Consider the following 20944-nt stretch of genomic DNA (forward strand, 5'->3'; position numbering starts at 1 on the left):
TACAGTTCATTAATCTATTCAGTTTATATTTTACACTAAAATTAAGAAAAATAAAAAAGAGGAAAAAAAAAGAGTAAAAGAAAAAAAAAGAAAAGAGAGCAACAGTATACAAGTGCATTCTTATTGTTCTGAGAATTGAAACTGTATTTCCACCCTCCCCCCTCCCCCCTATAGTCCCCCCTCCCTAACCCCCTTACGACTTCCCAGGTCCCATACCCGGCATAATTCTTTATCAAGCACTGGGGTATATTAAAACCAACTAACTTTAAAGTTAAAAGATAAAAGATAAAGGAAAAACAAAAAAAGAGAAATAGTAAAAAATAAAAAAAATAAAAAGGAAAACAAGACGCACACACAAAAAAGGAAAAACAGGAAAAATCAATAAACCCACTACATTAACACAGCTTCCCATCATCTTTAAATCTTAAACAATGTACCTCATTCCTAATTTCAGTTATTTTATTACTTGCAGGATTTCAAACTATATTGGAACCAGGTAAGTTAGTCAAATGGAATTCTCCAACTAAGGGCCTCATTACTTTATCTATATATTCAAACCTTTAATTTATCTCTTTTTTATCCAAATATCCAAACTTTTCTATAAAGCCATTAAACTCAAGTACTTCTTTCATTTTTCATTTCCAACACCTCCCATCCTGCCCTTACCCACATCCACATATAAATTTTTTACCTTCCACCCTGCCTTTATCCGTGTCCACATATATATTTTATCCTCATCCATTGCTCCTCTCATATTTACTCCACCTTCCTGGAGACTCTCCGACTAATCTTTCTTCACCTTATATTCAAATAGCAATTCATACAAAAATCAGCTTACATTCTGACTCCGAGTAATCTAATTGAACTTTCGCTACCCTTCCATCTCCCCCGCACCTCCCAATTCCGTTCGTCCCAAACCACAACTCAAGAAAATCACGATCTCCGCTCTCCTCGCCTGGAAAGATAATTCATGCGCAATTTAAATTAGAGTTCAAACAAATCTTATATACAATATATGTCCAAAATCAGCAGCGCTTCTTTCAGCCTCCATGTCTCATCATCGATATACAACTTTGCCATTTTATACCAGACAGGAATCATGAAATTTTATTCAAGCTAAAAATTTGAAAAGTATTTTAAAAGCATCGCTGGATCTTTATTCTTAATTCTTCTGCCCTTCCGGAAGAGGAAAGCAACGCCCTCCGCCTTGTAGCCACGTGTCCCGCTGCTTGTCTTCTCCTTCTCCTTGTCTCTCTCCAAGTCCGGATGAATCAGGAAGTCCCGCCTTCAGAATCTTGTAATAAAAATCTCGAGCTTCACAAACAGAATTAAGACGATGTTTTTGATTCTCAAATGTGACTGTAATGCCAGCTGGGACTTCCCATTTATATGGTATCTGAGAATTTCTGAGTTCTTCAGTTAAGAAAGTGTAGTCTCTCCTTGCTCTTAATATTTGAGATGGTATTTCTTTAAAAACAATCAAGTCCTGTCCATCAATTCTCAGCCTCTTATTGTAAAGCTTCTGTATTATCACATTTCTGGATTCCCTTGTGGTGAAATATATAATTATATCCCTCGGAAGCTGTCGCTGTTTTGCTACACACGAGTTCTGGCGGTAAATTTTTTGAATCTGCCAATCAAAGTTAAGTCCCGGACTTCCCACCGAACGACTAAGAGCCTCAAAGAAGGTCTGTTTCAAATTCTTCTGTTCCTTTTCACGCAGTCCTCTAACTCTTATTGCAAACGCAGTCTTATTATAATTTATCATGACAAGTTGTTTTTGAGCATTTTCAATTTCCTGTTGTAACGTTTGAATTTTGGATGTCAAATTAGAGTTGGTTTCTTCCAAAAGTTCCAATTTATCCTCCATTCCAGCAATATAGTCTGTCATAACTGTCATAATTCCGATCATATCCTCCTTTGTTTGAGCAATTTTAGCATCAAATTTATCATATAAATCCGATATAAGTTGATTGATTTCCTGTCTGAAATTGTTAAGGGTTTCGAAAAGAAATGCTTGCGTTAACAAATCTCCAGTAGAGGGCGTAGGAGGCAAGGGCAGCAACTTTATAGCAATTTCTTGAGATGTGTTATTAAGGAAGCGCTTCTGCTTCGATTTGGGAGCCATTCCAAAAAAATAAAAAAATTGAAAAACGAGCAATCAAACAAGCCAACAAACAAAGTCTCTGCTCCCCTCAGTTTTAAATGGGATACTATTTGTAATCTTTTAACAGTTGATACGGAGAAGTCTTCAGGAGAGTAGGGCTGATTGAGTACGTCACATCAAACGCAAAAGCTATAAGATCGCCATCTTGTGACGCAGCTAGACAAAGAAGCCTTTTGCAAAATTGAAGCTGGTATTTTGAATAATAATAGAAGAGGTTTCTCAGGAATGGTCCCCGCTCGGATTCGGATTAATTTTTAAATAGCTTAGCTTTGTCCTGAGGGGGGGGGGCAACCTGCCTAGCGCTGCAAAAAAAAAGCAGCTGAGAAGAACTGGCTGGAGTAAAAGCTCAGCTATTGTTGAACCTCTTCTCCGTTCACAGCGGGGGAAAAAAGCTGTGAATTACAAAGAGATCCTAACGACTGACCTTCTCCCTGCCCCCTTCTGCCAGAAAGGGGAGATATCTATAGATCTTATAAGATATACAGACCAGAACTCTGAGAGGAGCTCCATTGAGCTCCCTTCGGCGACAGGCTCCTCCCCCAGAAGTCCTGTTCACACAATGCTGATAAATCTCTTTGTTTAACCCATCAGCAAAATGGTCTAACAATGCGTCTTCAGACCACCCCCTCATAAAAGCTGACAGCTCCCGAAATTCAGCTACTGGCCGTTTTCCCTGGGTAAGAGTTGTTAATTTAATTCTGGCTCTTCGTTCTGTGAGGGGATCATCAAAGCGTTTCCTCAAAACGGTCATAAACCTATTAAAGTCTCTCAAAAACGGGGAATCAGCGTTGTGCAACCCCACCATCCAATCTGCTGCTTTTTTTCCAAAGCCATCATAATAACTCTTACCTTGGCTTCATCAGAAACCAGTTCGTCGCCATACATTTGCATGTAGTTCCATACTTGAACAAGGAAGAGACCTAGCTCTTTTGGTTCTCCTCTGTATTTTACACTTAAAGAAGGAAACTTAGCCATCCGGCGTCTGGGGGGGGGGGACCCTCTTGGAATGTTTCTAGCCGCAGTGATTGGGGTCGGTGCTGGGTCATCTTATTCAACTCCAATTTCGGCCCCTCCAGTCTCTGTCAGGTCAGGCAAAATATATCTTTTCTCTGTCTCTATCTCAATTTCTCTCTCCATTTCACTCACGAGCCCAGTGTCTCTCCCACACCCCTTCGAAAAGTTTCATGGCCTGGGACATCATAAGAGTTTCTTCCTCAGGATCCCGCCAGTCAGCCACTGGTTTTCTGGGTCTCTTCATAGTAATCCCAGTCAAAGGTTCTTCAGGATCCTCTTTCCGTCCCACTCCCCAAGTCCACGTGGGTCGAACAGATCGTTCTTCCAACTGCAGGCCAGCCATCCGCTTCATCTCCAAAGGGCCTGCAGCTGCTCCTATATCTTCTTCTTGATCACCGTCTTGTTGGGACATTCTTCAGGTTTTGGGTTCACCCCCCTCGGAAGGTGTCAGCTCCGGGATGGGTGCAAGGTGAGATCCAGCTTAATGTCATGGCTCCTTCACTTAATAACTAAGAAAGAAACCACTCAATTCCGTTTGGCAGAATTAAGAGTACTTTTACTGATTATAAGTAATTAGAAGCTAAGCAAAGCTGGATCTGAGCAAAAGGCGCGAAAGCATTACATATCAATACATGATTTATTCCCCTCCCCTTGGTACCCCAGTCCATAGTTCAATCATATATCTCCACAGCGGTCAGGCGGGAGACATCTTCAAAAATCATCATCAGGGTGGTATGCCGGACAGTTGGCCTTGGCGGGAAACTCCCGTCCTTCCACATGTGCAAACGAATGGTGAGAACAACCCCCAATTAACAGTCCTCCTGCACAGATTATTTCCCTCACCCAAATACCATGCCCTCCCTCCCCATTTCAATGGCAGCCAAAAAGCAAGCAGCAAAATAGAGGCTGACATTTTTTCAATAAAAGGTTCCTTTTGAATGCTGCTGTCTCAAGAGCCTGTATTTTCTTGAATGGAAAGGAGAGGCAAGACCATACACATGATAATAAGACTTAGTAAGGCTTGAAGTTTATTTAGATATCTGTGGCATGTACTAATTTTATTGTGATCCTGACAAGCTTGGAAGGCTTGAACCTGGGTCCCTTATATTATTTATTAATTTGTCTCCTTAGCTTGGCATTTTGTACCCAAATATGCCCACCCACTTTCTGGAGAACTTAAATGACCTCTCTGCTAAAGGGTTTCACTTTATGAGCAAGAGATGGCTGCTGATAGTTATCATTGCATTTTAATTATTTTAATTCTTGAAGGTGCTCTGGCACCCTATCCGATTTGTAACTCTGGCTTGCAGGTATTTCTAATCTAATGATTGGTATTTAGGGAAACTTTTTGCAAGCAAAGAACTTTTTTGTATTTTTGTATAGGTAATCCTTGATTTACAACAGTTCATTTAGTGACTATTCAAAGTTACAATGGCACTGAAAAAAGTGACATAACCATTTTTCACATGACCGTTGCAGCATCCCCACAGTCATGTGAGGCCAGGCGAGGTGAAGGGCCCCTCGATGTGATTGATGTTGAGTTGGCCACATCTACCCAGTCACAAGAACACCCAGCCATGCCTACCCAGCTGGTCATTAGGGCAGAGAACCAGTTGCTAAATTATTTGAATCCCACCACTGCTTCTAAACATATCCAATGGCCAGAGTTATAGTACAGGGATGAGTTTGGAGGAATGTATACATTTACCAATATTAATTCAAACTCCTCATATCTAAATTTCACAAATAGAAAATATGAAAACTTCTCTTCATTACAGTGAGACCTCAAGTGCTGACTGTAATCCGTTTTAGGACTTTGGTCAGCACCCGATTTTGTCATGAGCAGAAGCAAAATAAACTATGCATGTGCGCACACACAAAAAATAGTGCGGAAGGGGAAATCACCGTGGCAGGTGAAATTGCCATGGCTGTGTTTATTCAGTACCCGAGGATGTGCTTGTGACGTGAGTGAAGCATTTAGCAGATTTTTCGGTCGGCACCCGAATTGTTCATCATCTCAGCTGTTCGGGACCCGAGGACCCACTGTATATAGTTTCTCCCCCTGCTATTGCAATTCTTGCTTAATAAAGATACATAGTCCAACAGAAGGTTCCCTCTTATTCTTTGTTTTTTGGGTGGGAGGAGCCCATCCCTGAAAGCCCGAAAGCTGTACTATACCCTCTTCAGTTAACTAGGTTTCCTGGATGGCTATTACATCAAATTTAGATAGGAAACTCACTAGTTCACTGTCAATCACTTCTTTCCAGCCAACTATGTTCCAAGTCACAATTTATATAAGACTTCTGTAAGCAGAGTATTCTGACTGGGTTGGTTGACTAGGGAATGAGCGTACTGAATGTCAGCTTGTTTTTGGAGCTGGGTCGATATTAACTATGCTTCCTGTATAAATCCAATTATTGTAGAATTCAATATTTCTCATAAGTTATAGTTGTTGTTGTTGCTCTTCTGTATCTTGATTGTTAGTATTCTCCTGATTTTGATCTGAGATTCACTTTTTTACTGATGAACAAAGACTCTGACCCTCCTTCACATTATCCAATTGTTCTACTGGATGGTTAATTTGGACTTCTACTGTTATATCCTCTGAGTATCCTTTTCCTTTACTTTTTGCTTTGCAGTCTCTCAAGTAACAATTGCAGGCAATTCTCATTACTATGAGAGGCTGCACGTTGCTTCCAAGCAGGGGAGGCTTGGTCCTCTTATCCAGTTCCCTTCCACCATTTCTCTTTCTCTCTGTGTGTGTCTCTCTCTCACACACAGAGATATTTGATCTCTTGAACTGCCACACACTTTTCACCCAGAGGGAGACGAAGCAGACGATTCTCAACCAGACAGCTGCATCGTAGGAGGGGGCTTCCTGCCCACCTGAAAGAGAGGTTGGGTTGTGTAAAGGGGCTTTCCCCCCCAGGTCCTTCTCAAATACCTGGCTGTGGGCTCCTCACCAGGGAGCCTCAATCGAGACCAAGCTCTTGCTAACCAATTGAGGTAAGACTGTTCTTGAAGCAGGCACGTGGGGCCTCCTGCTGCTTTTGCAGCCTCAATTGTACAACCTGTGCGAAGGAAGATGGCTGCCTGAGCTCACCGCTCAGGTTGGAAGACAGAGAAAATACCCAGTCTGTGCTTTTACTGACCGCTGGACCTCTCAAACGGAAGGCTTTGGGAGAGAGGAATCCAGAGCGTCCGGAGGGCTGCCTGCTGGAAAGACATTCTTGGGCGTCCTGGGACGAGCCTCGGTGGTGTTGAACAACGTGGGACGGCCTTCGGGCACCGTTCCCCCCCCCCCCGGTGGATGGTGGCTTTTCAGCTGACAGGCAGCGTTTCTTGCTGGCGTGGACCGAGAGAGGCAGAGAGAGGCAGCCGATAGGCAACGTTTCTAGCTGGCGTGGAGCGAGAAAGGCAGAGACAGTCTTGGACGAGCCTCGGCGGTGTTGGACAGCGTGGGACGGCCTTCGGGCGGCGTTTCCCCCCCCCCCCGCGGATGGTGGTTTCTCAGTCAACAGGCAGCGTTTCTATCGGGGAGAGCAGCGTTTTCATCTGGAGGGAGGCTGAAGGAGCCTGCTCCAGTGGCCTGATAATTTCTGGCGAGCGACTGCTGGGCACCCCCCCCCGCCCTCCTCTGCTGCCCCCCCCCGCTGCCCCCCCCCTCGCCACATGAACAATAGACAGTAACGGCGCCTTCTTAACGAGGCCAACCTACAATCTTGGCCTGAGGGAGCTTTGGCCCTCTTTAATTGCTGGCTAAGAGAGCCTCGCCCTCCCCCCCCTGCTGCTGGGTGACGTTTCTTTCTTTTCGGCTTTGGCATTTCAGCTGCTCCTTGTGAGGGATTGAGATTCACGCCGGGCTAGCCATCGCCCCATGGAGAAGGTGGTCAGCCAGGAACAGTACTGGGAGAGAATGGGAGGCTGTTCACATCTACTGCCATTCCAGCTCGGCTGGGCACCCCCTCCTCCCGCTCCCTTCGGCTTGGCCCCTCCTTTCGGTGAATTCTCCCCCCCACCTGGTTGCTGCTGCTGCAGGGCCTTCTACAGGGCCTTCTGCTGTTCGACATCTGACTCTTTTTTGAGCGCGGCTTCTGGACTGCATTTCCATCTGGCACGGCCACTGCTACCTGATACCACCCTGGACTTCTGGCCTCAGAGAGCGCCACCATTAGATGAGCGGGGGTACTGCAGTATGCGAGAAAGCCCCCTGCTTCCTTCAACTACTCTGGACTTTCTGGATTTTCCCAGAATCTGTCTGTTGCAGAGCCATCTGCTGAGAACTATTTGGCTCTCCCTGAACTCGCACTTTAACAATTTTGCGCTACTTTTATTCTTCTTATTTCCTTCTTTTTTTTCTCCCTTTTTCTTCTATCTTTAGTATGTTGAGTATATGGGATTGTATGTAAGTGTGTGAGTGACCCACTTTTATTGTTATTACTGTTGCATTTGTGTATTTTAATAATTACGTGGGGACTGGTTGTGTGAGTGTCTGAGTATGCTTGGCTCGGAGGACCTGCTAGGGAAGGCGGGGGGTACCGGGGTGGTTGGGGGGACTACGGCCACGGGAGTGGGTCGGAGCATTGCGGTCGTGACAGGGAGAGGCAGATACGGCGGGGACCTTAGGGCTAGCCATTACCGGGGAAGGAGGGTTCGCTACATTACAGAGATCCCTCCTTCCGGCCCTTTGAGTCCCACTCCAAGACCAGATGGCGCGAGTAGCCAGGACCCTGGTCTCAGGCTGCTGTTGCTAAATGCCAGGTCTGTTATCCACAAGGCTCCCCTCGTCCGGGACTTAATTGTTGACGAGAGGGCAGACCTGGCATGTATTACTGAAACCTGGCTGGGCACAGAAGGAGGAGTCCCCCTTGTAGAGATGTGCCCAGAGGGATTTCAGGTGCTTCATCAGCCGAGAGCCCAGGGAAGGGGTGGCGGTGTGGCTATTGTAATCCGGGAGTCTCTGTTACCTCGTAGGGTCCCTGCTCCGGAGCTTGTCGGGTGTGAGTCCCTGCTGATAAAGTTGGACCTCAAGGGTCAAGTGGGTTTGCTGCTAACGTACCTGCCTCCCAACTGCGTTGCAGCATCCCTCCCCTCGCTCCTCGAGTCAGTAGCCGAGCTGGCAGTTGAGTTCCCCAGGCTTATAGTTCTGGGGGACTTCAATTTGCCATCGCTCGGTGAACGCTCTGATGGGGCGCAGGAGTTCATGGCTTCCATGACAGCCATGGGCTTGACCCAGGTAATTCGGGGCCCAACCCATGCAGCGGGTCACATGCTCGACCTCGTATTCCTCTCGGAGCAGTGGATGTGTGATCTTGGTCTGAGGGGTAATGAGATCATACCCCTGTCGTGGTCAGACCACTGCCTACTGAGGCTTGACTTCCGGAGGCCAAACCCCCACCGTAGGGAGGAGGAACCGACCAGGTGGTTCCGCCCCAGGTGACTTATGGACCCATTGAGGTTCCAGACGGAGCTTGGGGTCATTCCTGATACTCTCGCCCACAGTTCGGCGGAGACTCTGGTTGCCGCCTGGCACTCGGCGGCGTCGGAGTCTCTTGATCGGATTGCGCCACTACGGCCCCTCCGAGTCAGTGGATCCCGGAGGCCCCCTTGGTTTACCGAGGAGCTCCGGGAGAAGAAACGCCGGAGGAGATGCCTAGAGCACCAGTGGAGGTCCGATAAGTCCGAGGCGAACCGAGCACTTCTAACCACCTGCACCAAGGACTACGTTCGAGCATTAAGAACTGCCAAAAGATCATACATTTCTGCCTTGGTTGCGTCCGCCGAGTCACGCCCAGCCGCCCTGTTTAGGATAACCCGCTCCCTCCTTAACAGGAGGGATGCGGGAGACCCCTTGCAGGGTAGGGCTGAGGACTATGCTCAATTCTTGGCGGACAAAATAGCTCGGTTTCGGTCGGACTTGGACTCCACCGCAGTAGATCCAGCCGAGACACAGGAGGACCGCTTGGCAAATCATCTCTGGGTTGAGTTCCAGGATGTTGCCTCTGGGGATGTGGACAAGGCCATTCGAGCTGTAAGTGCCTCCACCTGTATTCTGGACCCGTGTCCCTCCTGGCTGGTTGCCAACAGCAGGGAGGTGACACATGGCTGGATCCAGGCGGTCGTGACCGCCTCCCTTCGGGAGGGGCACTTCCCCGCCGTACTTAAAACGGCGGTGGTGAGACCCCTCCTGAAGAAACCATCCTTGGATCCAGCCATTTTAAACAACTTTCATCCTGTCTCCAACCTCCCCTTTATCGGGAAGGTTGTTGAGAAGGTGGTGGCCTTCCAGCTTCAACGGGCCTTGGAGGAAGCTAGTTATCTTGACCCCTTCCAGTCCGGCTTCAGACCTGGTTACAGCACAGAAACCGCTTTGGTCGCATTGACCGATGATCTCTGGAGGGCCAGAGATGGAGGCTATGCATCCATCCTGGTTCTCCTTGACCTCTCAGCGGCTTTCGATACCATCGACCATGGTATCCTTCTGCGACGACTGCGGGAGGTGGGAGTGGGAGGCACTGTTTTACAGTGGTTCTCCTCCTACCTCTCGGACAGGTCGCAGTCGGTGTTGGTCGGGGGGCAGAGATCGTCCCTGAGGCCCCTAACATGTGGGGTGCCACAGGGTTCGGTCTTATCCCCCCTACTATTTAACATTTACATGAAACCGCTGGGCGAGATCATTCGGAGGCACGGGATAAAATACCACCAATATGCGGACGATACGCAACTGTATTTGTCCGCCCCGTGCCAACTCAATGAAGCGGTGGACGTGATGAACCAGGGTCTAGAGGCCGTTAGGAACTGGATGAGCGCTAACAAACTGGTACTCAACCCGGACAAGACCGAGTGGCTGTTGTGCTTCCCTCCCAATAATTTGGCGAATGTACCAACACTTAGGCTGGGGGGTCAAATTTTACACCCCTCAGATAGGGTCCGCAACTTAGGAGTCCTCCTGGACCCACAGCTGACTTTTGACCACCAGCTGTCAGCTGTGACCAGGGGGGCATTTGCCCAGGTTCGCCTGGTCCGCCAGTTGCGGCCCTACCTAGACCGGGAGGCCCTCACAACAGTCACTCGAGCCCTTGTGATCTCTAGGCTGGAATACTGCAATGGGCTCTACATGGGGTTGCCCTTGAAGTGCATCCGGCGACTACAGTTAGTCCAGAATGCAGCCGCGCGAGTGATAGTGGGCGCACCGCGGTTCGCCCACGTTACACCTGTCCTCCGCGAGCTGCACTGGCTACCTGTTGGTCTCCGGGTGCGCTTCAGGGTACTGATGACCACCTTTAAAGCACTCCATGGTAGTGGATCTGGGTACTTGAGAGACCGCCTCCTGCCGATTACCTCCCTTCGACCAATTCGATCGCACAGACTGGGCCTCCTCCGAATCCCATCTGCCAGTCAATGCCGACTGGCGACCACACGGAGGAGAGCCTTTTCTGTTGCAGCTCCGACCCTGTGGAACGATCTCCCCGCTGAGATCCATACCCTCACCACCGTCCAGACCTTCCGCGCAGCCCTCAAGATCTGGCTCTCCCAGCAGGCCTGGGGATAGGTTCCTAATTCACCCGCCCGAGTGTTTGATTGTTGAACGAAAGTTGTGTTTTACTATTTTTTTCTTTGTTCACATTTTGTTTTGTTTTTGATGTTGCACTTCCCTCCCTTGTGATTGTAAGCCGCCCTGAGTCCCCTCAGGGAAAAGGGCGGCCTATAAATTTTAATAAATTCAAATTCAAATTCAAATCGGAATGGTGCATTTCCCAACCCGGCCGAGGTGATGGCAAGTGGCCGCTGCACGGGGGCAAGTCCAGAGCCAGGGAATGGTGCATTCCAGTGACGTGCAGTCAGGTGAGGCAGAGCCTCACCGCTCTCATCATGAAAAGAAAAGAAAAATTTAAAAGGAAAAAGCTGAGCTAGTTGCTGCCTCACCATGGATGACTCTGTTTAACTGTTAAAAAAGCCTCTAAAAAAGCACCCTCTACTATGAAGCAGGAGAACTGTGTGCCTCACCTTGTCTGACTTTTTAGGTGTTTTATGATCGCTATGTGTGGAATGTGTTTCTTGTGCTAAGCGATCATAAAACACCTAAAAATTCAGACTAGGTGAGGCACGCAGTTCTCCTGCCTCATAGTAGAGGGCGCTCGTTTGGGCGGGGACCTGAGGCAAGAGCAGAGTTGAAGTCCTCTCTAAAGCAGTTGGAAAAGGTACATTTGGGTCGGAGGGAGGGGGAGGAATTCAAACTTTATCCTCCTGTTGCTGTGGGGGCTTTGGGCAAAGGCAGGAGGGAACGACCCTGGCTCGCTTGTGCTCTCCCTCCCCAAGTGTGGTTTGATTGCAGTTAGAGCCACATTGTCTTTTCAAACCTGTAATCAGTGAAGCTGGGTTGGATTTTTACATAGTGGATCCTTCTGGGGCTGGGGGAAGGTGTGTGTGCTACAGCATGGCTCTTTGCCTGGCTTCCTGCCTCCTCCTGTGGTCTCCTCGCTGGTGCTCTCCCTCCCCAAGTGTAATGACCCCAGGCCCCAATCCATTTCTCTCTCACACACACACAGCTGGATAAAACTATATAAAAATCCAGCCCAGCTTCACTGATTACAAGTTTGAAAAGGCAACGTGGCTCCGCCTGCAATCAAACTACACTTGGGGAGGGAGAGCACAAGTGAACACTGAGGAGACCACAGGAGGAGGCAGGAAGCCAGGCAAAGAGCCATGCTGTAGCACACACACTTTCCCCCAGCCTCTTTCTTTTGGAAGGCTCGGATTGGCTCCCCTCTGGCTTCTCTGCCTCTCCTCTCACCCCAGCCTGCCAGCAGGAGGTAAGTGGGTGGGCTTTATTGTGTTCCAGGCATTTCCTACCCAGACAGCAGGCTGCATTTGCAATGGTGGAGGTGTTTGGGGAAGATAGCAGGGGAATGGGGGGGATGGCAGAGGAGCTGCTTTCAAGCCATTGGAAAAGATGTCCAATCCAAATTTTGTGTGTGTGTGTATGTGTGTTTGTTTGAGAGAGAGTGAGTGAGAAAGGGAAGAGGGTAGGAGAGATGGTCAAATCCAACATGTGTGTGTGTGTATGTGTGTGTTTGAGAGAGGGGAGAGGGAGAGAGGGAGGGAGGAGGGGAAGGGAGAAGAAAAAGAAAGAAGGAAACTTATTTTGCAAAGGAGAAAAACAAATGCTGTCGCTTTAAATCGGAACTGAGCATGCCTGGCTGTGGAATTCTGGGAGGTGAAGTCCACAAGTCTAAAAAAATTTGAAACCCACCACTGTGTCAGTGCCTCACCAGCCATAAACCTCACCACACATCGCTGGTGCGTTCCCTGACCCAGCTGAGGTGGGCAGCAGCTCCCAGCCCTCAGGGAATGGTGCATCCCTGAGGCTCCAGCCCCCAACCCAAGGTAAAGGGCAAGTGGGCAGTATGCTTACTTACCTTTGGTGAGCTGAGGTGCAGAGGCAACTGGTGATGCATGTAGCTGGGCTGTGTGGCGAAGTGAAGGCAACATATATAGGGCTGGGATGGGCAGGGCAAGCGTCAGGCAGGTGGGCGGGGTGAGTGAGTGAGCATTGAGTGAGCATCAGGAAGGTGAGGCGAGCAAGCGTTGAGCGAATGTTAAGCAGGCGGTTGGGGCGAGTGAGCAGTGACTGGGTGACCGGTTTGGGGGCATGGCAAGCCAGCGGTCGCTACCAGTTCAGTGACCCAGGCCAAATTTCCACTACTGGTTCGCGTGAACCAGTGTGAACTGGCTTAACACTACCTCTTATATAGAGGCATTAATTACTATTCTTAATACTATTTTACTCTTCAAAGCACTCTCTGCCCATCTAGAGTCTGCATAGTATTATTTGGTTTTTTTGGTCTTCTTCATTTTTTTCTTGTTCCCTCTATTGTTTTGGCATAAAATGTGTTAAGTTGTACTTATTTTAAATGCATCTGATTCATAGTCTCTTAAGGACTGGGATTTGCAGAAGTAGCTATTGTAATTATGTGCAAAGCTGAAGCCTTTTTATCTTCTATATTCACTCTTACCTGATTATTATAGTGTTTGAAAGGCTATATGCAGTTTGATTACATTGGGATCAGGCCTTTCCTCTGTATCTTCTTTTTTAATCACAGCTTATTGGAGCTCTAAAACTTTACTGGATAATACGAGATTCAGATGCCCCCTGAACTACATCTGAGAGTCACAGACTCTGCTTGGAATAAAATCTGCACTAAATAGCCTAATGTGGATGGATAAATATGTATCTTATGTAGACAATATCTCTACATACTAATAGACAGGAACTGAAAAGCAGTTTGTAGCTCCAGACTAAGATGAAAGAAGGCCAAGATTTATTTTTTTTACATGAATAAATAAAAAGTTCTTTTGGTATATATTTCAGAGATGTGTCAATGTTGTAATAAATATTGTTATAATACTCTGATTGTCAAGTATGAGAAACATATACTTCAAATTAAGATGCTGACTGCTTTTTTAACAAGTGTCTTCTACATATTACAATGGTTCTTCATGTATAATATACCCTCAGATGAAGTTACGAAAACTAAAAAATATCTCACATATTTTTCCTAGCTGTTATATGCTGCCGTGCCTGCAGTAGATTGGAGGAAAAGTTAGAAGTGCTATTAACTGGTGTGGTTCCTGGGACAACTGCTTCACAAATACTCCAAGATACTGCAATGTTAACTCTTTCTCAGAGCATGTCATCTCCAATTCATGATGAAATTCAAGTTATTGATGGTAAGGAAAGTTTTTTAAAAAATACAGTACAGATAATGCTATAGCTGTCTTAAAACTAGACAGTGTATATTTAAGAACATGTTTTTAATGTTTATTGGGTTGCAACAAAATTCAGAGATTCCCATTACAGTTGATTCATTCCATTCATTCCTTTTTTCTAATATTATTAATCTGAGCTTCTTGATTCTTGTTACTTGGATTAACTCTGTTTTAATTGTAAACAACAAAATCTGATATTAATTCCAACAGTCTTTACTCCGTGTACAATACAACCTTGCTTTGAATGCTTAGACTTTGATTCTGGCAACTGTTTGTTGACTACAGTTGTTGTACAGTTGTTACAGGTCACCAATACCTTACTCAAAGCTAAGCTTCTAGTTGCCATGGACTAGAAACAACCAGATGGTAGGCTAAATACCATTGGCTACCATACTTAATTATAAGAATCATTGAGCTTTATAGGGATTAGGTCAGCAACTTTAGCTTCTATAACATTTATATGTCTATGAAGTTAGCAGTTGCCCCAGAATCTACAAGAACATAAAGTTCCACCATCCAAATTAACAATGACAACAGTAAAAAATAAGTATGCTTGCCTTTTGGAAAATTCTGTCCCGGTTGCTGCATTAGTTATATTATGGCAATCTGTAAATTGGTCTTCTGTACATTTTTTTTTGTTGGGATTGTAACAATGTGGCTACCGGTTATTAATGATTAATGTGGTTCCCTGAGGATTGAAGGGCATTTTTGAAATTCTTTTCTTTGGAACAGAATATGAGACTTGCAAGGCTGATGTCAGCCTTCCCTTGAAAAACATCATGAAAATATTAGTAATTTTGTGTAAGGACAGGCATGTTGAAAGTATATAATCATGGATAATGTTGAAAAAATATCTGGAGAAAAATTATCTTGTTCTCTCAGAATATTAAAATCTTTTTTTTTATTGAACATTTTTGGGAAAAAAACCACAAACTTTTACAAATGTTTAGTTCCACCCCCCCACCCTCCCCCAACCCCCCCCCAGCGTCCCCCCTCCCCCCGACTTCCCAGAACCAATACAGGTTATTAATCTTTAACAAAGAGAATCTAAGGTACAATTTAAAAAAAAGATAGTTAACAACGTATTTCCATTGAACTCTAGCTCCTCCCTGCTGAACTAACTCTAGATAATTTATAATTCCTGATCTCTAATCAAAAGCTATCTGGAATTTCTTAGTCCCATATTTGTTTTGAGTATAGTCAATCCATCTTTTCCACTCCAGTTTATATCTCTCGTTTGAATGGTCCTTAAGATATGCAGATATTTTGGCCATCTCAGCTAGGTTTGTTACTTTCTTTTTTTAAAAGTTTTTATTTTACACATATAAACACCTCAGTAACAAACACATGACTTAGGACAACATAGGAATCAAAAGTTCCATCAAAAATCATAGGGCAGTTCCGTATCGATTTCTTTGCAGTTAGTATTTTCCCTTTCTATAATTAGCCAAATATTGTTTATCTCTAATGTGCTATATATACATACATACAATTCCAGGTAAACATGGCTATTCTTTTTCTTTGCCCATCTTATACTATTGTTATTCCAATTAAGAAATTATAGAGTACAGTTTTGATTGTATTGATTACCATCCCAAGCCTCTATTATGACACCACCTTATTTTCTTTTTCTTCTTTTCTCTCTCCCTTCCTTCTCTACTTCCTTCCTACCTCTTCTCCTTCCCCTTCTTTCTTCCCTTACCTCTCTCCTACTCTTACCCTCTCTCTTCCCCCTCCTACTTTCCCTCCTTCTCTTTTTTCTCCCTTCCTCCCTCCTCTCCTTCTCTTACTCTCCCTTCTACCCACCTTTCGTTATCTCTTTCTTCTTCCTACCTCTCCTCCACTCTTCCTCTTCCTTCCCTACTGTCTCTCCTTCTCTTTCTCTCCTTTCCATCCTCCTCTCCTTTCCCTTCCTTCTTCCCTCCTTTCACTACTTCCTTCCTCCTCTCCTTCTTTCTTCCCTCCCTTTCTTTTTCTATTGTTACTGGTGTCTCTTTCAAATCTCAGTTTATGATTTCTTGGAGATTGTATTTCCACAAACGCATATAATGTCATATCATTTCTTTTTCTTTTTTTCTTTTTCGTTCTATAGTCTATATACATTCAGTTCATTCAAATTTATCAAGATAATTATTATTTCTTGATCATATTTAACTGGGGTTTTTTTTTTTTTTTGCTTCTGGTTTGTATCTGACTTTTCCCTTTCGCGTGTTCCTTCTCTGCTCTCTCTCTTTCATGCCTCTGTTCTTCTCTCCTGTTTCTTTCGTTATGTTCTGATGTTTCTTCCTCTTGACCTCCACTTTCCAGTTCCTCCTTGTTTCCTTTTTCTATTTCTCTCTTGCGGAATTCATCATAGAATTTCTGTGCATCTTCTGTATTTTCTATCTTATATCTTTTTCCTTGCCAAGATACTAGAACCCCTTCTGGTACCAACCATCTGTACATTATTCTGTTTTTATTTAACTGGTTTGTTAAGAATTGGTACTGCCTATGTTGTTCCCGGATTCTTCGTGGAATCTGTTTGAGCGTGATCAACTCTTTTCCCTGTAGAGTAACTGTCTCTTCTCTGGTTTTTTTTTTTTTACAATCTAGCTGCAGTAATTAAATGCAATATCAGATTAGTCTCTACAACTGTACAATCAGTAATTATGCCTAACAAAAATAACTGAGGGGTAAACTTTATCCTTTTTTAAAGAACATTTTGCATAATCCACCATATTTTTATCCAAAACGCTTTAACCATTTTGCAAGTCCATCATATATGAAAATATGTAGTGTCCATACAATCACATCTCCAGCATTTAGGTTGTAAGTTCACATACATAGAAGCCATTTTTTTAGGATCTAAATGCCATCTATAAAACATCTTATAAAACATCTTATAAAAATTTTCTCTCAAGTTTTGGGCCTGTGTAAATTTTACATTTCTCACCCAAATCTTTTCCCATGTATCCAACATTATTGGTTCTTCAACATTTTGAGCCCATTTAATCATACAGTCTTTAACTAGTTCTGTTTCTGAGTCAATTTCTATTAATACATTATATAATCTCTTTATATGCATTGGACTTTGATCTCTAATTTGTTTAAGTAAATTATCCTCGACTTGCATAAAGCCAATTTTTTGATCTATTTTCCATCTAGCCTGTAACTGCCCGTACTGAAATCATGTTTGAATTACCTTTTCCTTTTTTAGTAGATCCAAGGGTTTCAGTTGTAGTACACCTCTTTCTGCAGTAAGAAGCTGTCTGTAAGTAGTTACATCCTGTTTTTGTACTATGTTCATATTTTCTATTGCATGTCTGGGAATAGTCCACATAGGTATCTTATCGTTTAATTTGTATTGATATTTTTTCCAAACCCGCAGTAGAGCATTCCTTAAAATATGACTTTTAAAATTCTTATCCACCTTTTTGTTGTATAGCAGATAAGCATGCCAACCATATACCAAATCATACCTTTCAATATTAAGTATTCTATCATCTGTTAAGTTAATCCAGTCACTAATTATAGATAGAACTACTGCATCATAATATAGTTTTAAATTGGGTAATTTCAAGCCTCCTCTTTCATGCACATCTTGCATTATTTTTAGTTTTACTCTCGGCTTCTTCCCTACCCATACAAATTTATTAATACCCTTCTGCCATTCTAGCAGGCTTGCATCTTTTTTAAGTATTGGTAACATTTGAAAAAGAAATAAAAATTTAGGTAGAATATTCATTTTCACTGCTGCTATTCTTCCCAGCAAAGATAACTGTAATTTCTCCCATTTTTTCATAGTATGGTATACTATGCCATAGTAGTTTATAATTATACTTATATAACTTCCCATTTGAGGTTGAGATATAAACTCCTAAATATTTGACCTTTTTAACTATTCACATTCTGTCATTCCTTCTAGTTCTTCCCTTTGTTTAGTATTCATATTTATAGCTAGTATCTTTGTTTTCCCTAAGTTTATTTTAAATCCTGACACTCGACCATATTGATTAATCATATTCATTAAAACCTTACTAGATTCCTGTGGTTGGGTTAATGTTATAACCAAGTCATCCACAAAAGCATGTACTCTATATTCTTGCTGCCTAATCCTGATTCCCTGTAAGTCCCCTGAACTCCGTATTTTATTCAACAATAGTTCCAAAGTTATAATAAACAATAGTGGAGATAAGGGACAACCCTGCCTTGTATCTCTCTCAATTTTAAATGAATCTGTTAGACTCCCATTAATTATGATTTGAGCTGTTTGTTCCTGATATATTGCTTTAATTGATTTTAGAAAGTGCTATCCTATTTGCATTTATTGCAATATTTTCAGCAGGAATTGCCAATTCACTCGATCAAAGGCTTTTTCAGCATCTAAAAATATAAGCGCAGCAGGGATTTGGTTGTTCTTTCCCAGGTATTCTAATGTATCGAGAATTAGTCTTACGTTAGTTTACATTTGTCTCCCTTGAATAAAACCTGTTTGATCATTATGAATCAATGGCTGAATAGCCAACATTAACCTATTCACTAGTATTTTAGTGAAAATTTTATAATCTATATTAAGTAATGATATGGCTCTATAATTTTTTGGTTGAGTAAGATCTTGATCTTCTTTGGGTATCAAAGATATAAAGGCTGTCTTCCAAGATGGGGGTACCTTCCCTTCCACTTGGATCTTATTAAATAATTCCTTAAGCGGTTCTACCATTTCTAATTGCAAATTTTTGTAGTAAGCCGCTGTCAAGCGATCTGTACCCGGTGCTTTTCCTGCTTTTAGCTGTTTAATTATCTGGAGAATTGGCCTTCCCATCTTTAGGTCAAAGGCTTCAGAGAGAATCTGTTTCAGGTTTTCTTGAGTTTTCTCTAGGAGGCCCCTTATCCTTAAAGCAAAGTCCATTTGTCTATACTGTAACATTATAATTTCATTTTTGCATCGCTAACCTTTTGTTGAACCACATCCATCTTCGTTGCCAAGTTAATATCAGAGTCAATAAGGTCTTCTAGCCTTTCTTCAATTCCCAATGCGTAGCCCGATAGGGAATTAAAAGCCATCAGGAAATCCTCTCTAATCGCTCGATTGCGTGTCATAAACTCTTCAGACAGTTGTTTGTTAGCAGCAGATATCTCTTCCTTAATTTTTACTTCCATCGCATCTGCATGATTTTTTAAAGCATCAATTAATTCTTTCTACAAGATTTCTCTGGTCAGAGGCTCCCCTGCAGAAGTAGGGGGAAGTAATGACTGTAATTTAGTAGTGGGCGCTGGTGAGCTCCCGGCACTTTTGGACGTGGGGGGGGGGATTTTTGCTTAGAAACCATCTCAGGTTTAATCTTCTTTATTCAATTAATAAGTCCAGGCAAACCAATTATACAGCAGTTGCTATTTAGTTTGATAATAAATCACGTCTAGGCTCCGTAAGAGTGCTATCAAAGTCTAACCCCTCCTACACAGCTCGGAGCCATTTTGTGTGTCTTTCAGCAAGTAATTGTCAGAAGGAATTCTTTACAGATGGAGCTAAGGATTTATACATACAATTAGAAGTTCACGAGTATTGGTTCAGCTCGTATTGAAGTCAGCAGTAAATCAGTCTTTGTACTGAGGATGAGCGAAGACCTTCGTTCTGCAGCAAAAGGCAGAATAAATCTTAGCGCGGAGGTGCTATGCTGCCGGGTGCCCTCCCCTTCCTCCCAGATTTTTAGACTGGGAGGATTAGTTAGAGGGCTTCCCAAGCATAGCTTCTCGCCTCCCCCTTCTAAGCCCGAAGGAGAGGTAAACAAACTGCTAAACAGTTTGATGGATTGCTGTTTAGATAGTTTAACGCAGCCAAGATTTGGGAGCTGTTAAAAACAACATCCCCCTGTCAGGCCCCGCCCACCGGAAGTCCAGAATATTAAAATCTCGAGTCATTCACTAAAGAAGGAAGTACTTATACTGTATAATTTAGTGCCACCAAATGTCTTGGTGGTCATTAATTTATGTAGTTGTAAAGGAGAGGTGGAGAAGTTCATGTTAGATAGGACAGTATTAATCATAATTTCTGTCATTTTTGCCATAGAGAAATTTCTGATTAAAATATACATCATTATTAAGAAGTCTAAATTTCCATTATTCAGTTAAGTGCACTGATGGACATTAGTCTGACATTTTGTATTTCAGGAGTGAAATTCAGCAGGTTCTGACAGGTTCTGGAGAATTGGTAGTGGAAATTTTGAGTAGTTTGGAGAACCAGCAAATGCCATCTCTGGCTGGCCCCAGAGTGGGGTGGGAATGCAGATTTTGCAATATCCTTCCCCTGCCATGCCCACCAAGCCACGCCGACAAAACCAGTAGTAAAAAAATTGAATTTTACCACTGATATTTCATTTACTTAGTGTTTATAAAAATTATTATATTTCACAGTTGAAAGCATTCTGTTCTTGAGCAAAACTACAGATTTTATAGTGTCCTGTAGCATCAGCTTCATACTAGCCTTTGAATAAACAATTGAATATTTTAAAATCATTAATAGTTAAAATAAGTAAAACTTCCTCAATAGCAATTATATAATGAACAAATGCAATTATAGTTTCACAATAGCAGCCAGCAAGCCATGATAACCTTCTTATAAATAGTATCTGAAAATAGGAAACCTGCCTCTGAGCCGCGTTATAAAATATGTAAATGACATATTCTGCTGCTTGTGGTCTAACTGTCACCCACCATGCATTCATAATGTGCCATCCATTTATAGTAGTATAAAATAAATTTGGAATAGAACAACAAAATACACTCTCTAGTTTAGCTTTCAGGGATTGCACATAACACTTGCACAATAGAAACAAACATGCTGCACACACTCCCTTTGACATATCTACAAAAAGACTTAATATAAACCAGAGGTGGGTTCCTGTTGTGGCTCGGTAGGAGCCTTTGGAACTGCTATCAGACTCCTGTGAGTGGTTTCAGGATGCACACAGGAGAGGGGATGACTGACATAAGGAACAATTGAGGACTCACGGGAGA

General features: G+C 43.5%; 1 protein-coding gene across 1 annotated transcript in view; it reads left to right on the top strand.

Moving 5' to 3' along the window:
• Nucleotides 1–20944, top strand: part of CFAP47 (cilia and flagella associated protein 47) — a 583307-nt gene that overhangs the window by 497634 nt on the left and 64729 nt on the right. The window contains exon 60 of the mRNA XM_087721802.1: nucleotides 13745–13912. Coding sequence (XP_087577928.1) covers nucleotides 13745–13912 — 168 coding nt within the window. The remainder of the gene's footprint in view (nucleotides 1–13744; nucleotides 13913–20944) is intronic.

This window comes from Thamnophis sirtalis, unplaced genomic scaffold, assembly GCF_051295495.1.
Source record: "Thamnophis sirtalis isolate CommonGarterSnake01/CBP01778 unplaced genomic scaffold, rThaSir2_p1.2 scaffold_8, whole genome shotgun sequence".
NCBI lineage: Eukaryota > Metazoa > Chordata > Lepidosauria > Squamata > Natricidae > Thamnophis > Thamnophis sirtalis.